The sequence below is a fragment of the Ovis aries genome, chromosome 15, assembly GCF_016772045.2.
Source record: "Ovis aries strain OAR_USU_Benz2616 breed Rambouillet chromosome 15, ARS-UI_Ramb_v3.0, whole genome shotgun sequence".
In the NCBI taxonomy this organism is placed as follows: domain Eukaryota; kingdom Metazoa; phylum Chordata; class Mammalia; order Artiodactyla; family Bovidae; genus Ovis; species Ovis aries.
Genome location: NC_056068.1, coordinates 77,235,511 through 77,240,450, shown reverse-complemented (window position 1 = coordinate 77,240,450; position 4,940 = coordinate 77,235,511). Strand labels below are relative to the sequence as shown.

Sequence of the window (4,940 nt, the reverse complement as noted above, 5' to 3'; positions counted from 1 at the left end):
ATTGAAATTTAATCAAAGATGTTTACCCTTCTAGTTTCAAATGGCTCCTGAAGCCTTGAGACATAAAAAGAAACATTTCCTTCATGTTCAAGAAAAGCTATGAGTCATGAAGATACTTTATAAAATAAGAGCAAATAAAGGATAATTTCAAAATTTCTGGCTTAATTTTTGTGATAAAAAAGGAGTTTGTGACATTATTATCTCTTTTCCTAGGTGTTTCCTCTTGTTGATTTTGGAAAATTAATAGAAAATTCAGCGCTGATTCTTAAACTCCCCCAACTCTCCCTGCCATGCATCTATCTAAGTATACTATTCCTTACTTGGTGTACCACAGGCTATGCAAAAACAGGATTTCTGACATGAAGGTCATATGAAAAAATCAATTTCATCCAAGTAACTTATCTGAATAATTTTTAAAAATTAATGAGAAGACACTAGAAAAAATATACTCTACAATAAATAAATTAGGGGCTTATTGTTGATATTCTTCCATTGGCTATGCTGAAACTGTATGAATATAGAAATCTTGGCAAAGTAGTTTAAAAATTGTCCAAAGGCCTATTTTCTATGCTGTTTTTGTCAATAGTCTGCAAAATTTGCTAATTTACTTTCACAATTTATAGCATGTACAATCCTCCTTATATATGTATATAAATCATCACTTTCTTGGTATCATGAACAGCCTAAGTTACTGTCTTCTTCATCAGACTCCTCATGGCATTTTTCACCTCTGTGTTTCTCACTGTGTAAATAATGGGATTCAACATGGGAGTGAGGATTGCAAAGAACATAGCCACCAACTTGTCCACAGGGTAAGTGGCCACAGGACGCATGTAGGTGAACACACAAGGCAGAAAAAAGAGCACCACTACTGTAAAGTGGGCGCCGCATGTAGAGAGGGCCTTGCGCTTTTCTTCAGAGCCGTGGGATTTCAGGGAGCTCAGGATAACTGTGTAGGAGATGAGCAGCATGGAAAAAATGAGCAAGCACATGCCTCCACTGTTGGCTGCCACCACCACCCCCAGCCTGAAGGTGTCGCTGCAGGCAAGTTCCAACAGTGAGAAGAAATCACACATGAAGTGGTCAATGACATTGGGACCGCAGAAGGTCAAGTCCATGGTGAAAAGAATCTGCACGGTGGCATGCAGGATCCCCCCGACCCAGGCCACCACCACCAGGAGCTGGCAGAGCCTCTGTCGCATGATGGTCGTGTAGTGCAGAGGCTTGCAGATGGCCACGTAGCGGTCGTAGGCCATGGCAATGAGGACGATGATCTCTGATGCTGCCAGGAAGTGCTCCAAAAAGATCTGAGTCAGGCAGCCTCCCCAGGAGATGGTTGTCCTCTGGAACAGCAGGTCAATGATCAATTTAGGCGTAGTGACTGAGGTGAAGGAGGCATCTATTAAAGCCAAGTAAGTGAGAAAGAAGTACATGGGAGCAGAAAGTGTAGGGCTGAGGGAGATGGTGGTGACAATGAGCAGATTGGACAGAACAGTGAATAAAAAAATGAACAGAAAGACAATGAAAAGTATTTTCTGCACGTGTGGGTTCTGTGTGAGTCCTAGGAGAACAAATTCAGTCACATTGTTGGAAGGGCTGAAGACATCCATTCAGCAAGTAACAGCTTCCTGGGGCCTGACTTACCTACAAAGGGACAAAGAATGATACTCATTTATGACTAAAGAATTGTGGTCTGCCTTACAACAAAATAGTGCAATCACTGTAACTATAGAGTATGCCTTTGACACTTTGTCCCAGTGCTTGTTTCAGTTTTTTCTTATTTCCTCCATAAAGCTTTCCATCTCTTCAGATACCTAGCACCAGTCACCTGTAAACCATCCATAGGGCAAATTTGATGTGTAATTTACTGAGAAAACACCGGACTGTCTACTTGAGATCTGAATTCTCCTTCTTGTTCTGACCCCACTGGACTTGGCTGCATCATCTCAGTTCTTCAGGCCCTTCACTGTGTCTGTGAAGTTACAAATCACAATTCTCAGATGTATTTTCTAGGCTAAGAACCGCTGTACAACAGGTAAGAGTTATTCCCTTTTCTATGATGGAATTTCAGTTTGGCATCTCGACTCCTAACTTTGGAAAGAAAAAACATGATCAAGAAATATCAGCTAAACAGGGAGTTCAGGGAAATATATATAAGTCCTTGGTGGAACAGCCTTTCTGGTGCCTATCAGAACACATAACTATTCAGTTGTGTTTCCTTACTGTCCCACTAGAGTGCAGGGAGTGAAGTCCACAGCACCTGAAACCTATCAGGTGATGAGCAAATGTCTGGTATTAAATTGTCATTCTCCAAAAGTAAGGATATGCTTGTTTCCCCAAAGCATAAACTCAGCAGAAATTCAAATGCCCTTGTCCTCCAGCTCTGTTGATCTATAACCTCTCTACTGTATGAGAAATTTGAAGGGAAGCTGCACTCCAGTTTAAGAGTTTCTGAACACTCTCCAGAGTAAGCATGAAAATATTTAAATGTCTCTAGAAAAGTGCATGTTATGGATCATTTTACTTTAAAGATAATTTGTGTATATGTTAATTGATTATTTTATTTTTCAAAATTCTGCTCCACATATAATTTAATATACATATTCTATATATTCATTGCTTCAGTGTGTGTGTGTGTGTGTGTGTGTGTGTGTGTGTGTGAGTTGTTCAGTTGTGGCTGACTCTTTGCAACCCCATGGACTGTAGCCTGTCAGACCTCAGGGTCCTCTGTCCATGATATTCTCCAGGCAAGAATACTGAAGTGAGTTGCCATCCCCTTCTCCAGGGAATCTTCCCAAACCAGGGATTGAACCCAGGTCTCCCACATTGCAAGCAGATTCTTTACCATCTGAGCCACCAGAGAAACCCATACCTTCAGTAGTTTTGATTAAAAAAAAAATACTCAAGTCATATAGGTGTTCAACACACAAAGATCTTTCATGCAAAGGAAATACTTTCAAGTTCTGTAAATAAAAATTTAATATGAAGAACAAACATAATTTGCTAGAGAGACAGGTAATGCACCATAAAGTGTCTATACACCAACTACCACAAACACATATAAAATCTGCTACTTGCTATTTAATCCTGCAAGTTCACTCAGTTAACGAATATTTACTGGACACTCAGTATGTATATTAATGCATGCTTATATACAAAGTCATAAATGGTGCTGCTCTTAAATGCCCTTAGTGCCTGACCTACCATTACCAAACAGCAGAGGCTGACCCACCCACAGAAGGAACGACCCTCCCAGTCCTTTACGTTTCACTACATGCATTCTCGCACCTTCTCCTACCATCTTCCACCAGCATCCATCATTCCTGGTCACAAGATGACTAATACAACAAGAAATCTGCAGTTTTAAATTTGCCAAGGAGAAGAGAAAGAGATGCAATTACATATATTCCATAAAGCATATCTTTGCAAAGATAAATGAGTGAAAAACTTTATTTTTAATTATCTAAGATGAAACATTCATGCATATGTGGAAACAAAGCGCACCGTTGTCACAGCATTTCCTCATTCTTTAGCGGGATCCCCCAGTAGATAAAGAGGATAGTGTAAATAAAGTAAGAATTAAACATAGTTTATGAAAGCATTTTAGACACAACTATGAAGAAATATAAATTACTTTTTTTTTTCATTTTTTTCTTTGGCTCTGCAATACTTCTTTTAGGAATAAACCCTAATGTTAAATATTTTTAAAAGAGAAAAATCACCATGTACAAATTTGCCCAATACAATTAATAAGAGCTGTGGAAAATTTGGAAACAACATGGAATGTTCAACACTGGAAAATAAGATAATTAAAATTCCTTTTAATTGTACATCTCTTTGAATAATATATACTTTTTAAGAGTGATACTTTTAAAAATTGTGCAATGTCATAAAAAAATTCTGAAGTTGTAATATTAAGTGAGGGAAATTTTGGATGCATTATTTGATTTGCAAATTAATTCTAACTTCTTAATTGAAACTAATTATATTATTAATTCAACTAATTTTAGATATATTAAAGGAGAAAGTGAAAGTGTTAGTCACTCCATTATGTCCAACTCTTTGAGACCCCATGGATTGTACCTTCCAGGCTCTTCTGTCCATGGAATTCTCCAGGCAAGAATGCTGGAGTGGATAGCCATTCCCTTCTGCAGGGGAGGATCCCGACTCAGGGATCGCATTCGCATCTCCTCCATTGGCATTTAGATTCTTTACCATCTGAGCCACCAGGAAGCCCATTTAAGTATATATCAATAAGAAATAAACGACCCCAAAATATTCTTAGTTTTAAATTGGCAGTACTATAGCTGAGTCTACCTTTCTTGTTATTTTGTATGCTGAAGAAGGGATTTAAATCTAAGGTAAGCTTGCATGGGGGTTGAGTGTATGATTTGTAATATGTATTTAAACCTGAGAATGTATGATTATATGATTTCTAAAAAAATAGTCTCACCTATGAAAGTGTCTGACATATCTCCACAGCTAGGCCCCAGGCAGCTGTTAGTTGATCAGGGAAGAGGTAAAAGCCATAAGATAAAAATGTCAACTAACTCAGCTGCAGTAAGTGTCTCTTGATTTATAAATCGTAACTTTGTAGAAGCCTTAAAAGCATTACCATATAGCCTATTTGTTGGCAAAATCTATGAAATTTCTTTGCCGTGACTAATTGGAACTCATGGGTATTTCCCTATCATTAACAGGTCTTGCCAACAAACCAATTATTTCAAATAAGATGACAACATCAGAGAAGAACTTTTACAGTGTTCCTCTCTAATTTTAGACTTCATCCATAAGTCTACATGAAAACAAAGCATCATCTCAAAAGAGAAAAAGTTGACCACTTATGAACTTGGAGTGTGTGTGTGTGTGTGTGTGTGTGTGTGTGTTGTGTGTTCAGTGGTGTCCGACTCTTTGTGATCCCCATGGACTATAGCCTGCAG

At 38.3% G+C, this 4,940-nt stretch overlaps 1 protein-coding gene across 1 annotated transcript; it reads right to left on the bottom strand.

The window, feature by feature from the left end:
• Nucleotides 1-683: 683 nt before the first annotated feature.
• On the bottom strand, nt 684-1,610 carry LOC101104270 (olfactory receptor 4C3D-like). Its single transcript, XM_004016765.2, has one exon. It carries the CDS (start codon nt 1,608-1,610, stop codon nt 684-686), a length of 927 nt encoding a protein of 308 aa, XP_004016814.2.
• Nucleotides 1,611-4,940: the final 3,330 nt, after the last annotated feature.

Bases quoted from the DNA above. Each gene is read 5' to 3' on its own strand.
- LOC101104270 (XM_004016765.2), bottom strand. From the start codon at position 1,610: ATGGATGTCTTCAGCCCTTCCAACAATGTGACTGAATTTGTTCTCCTA.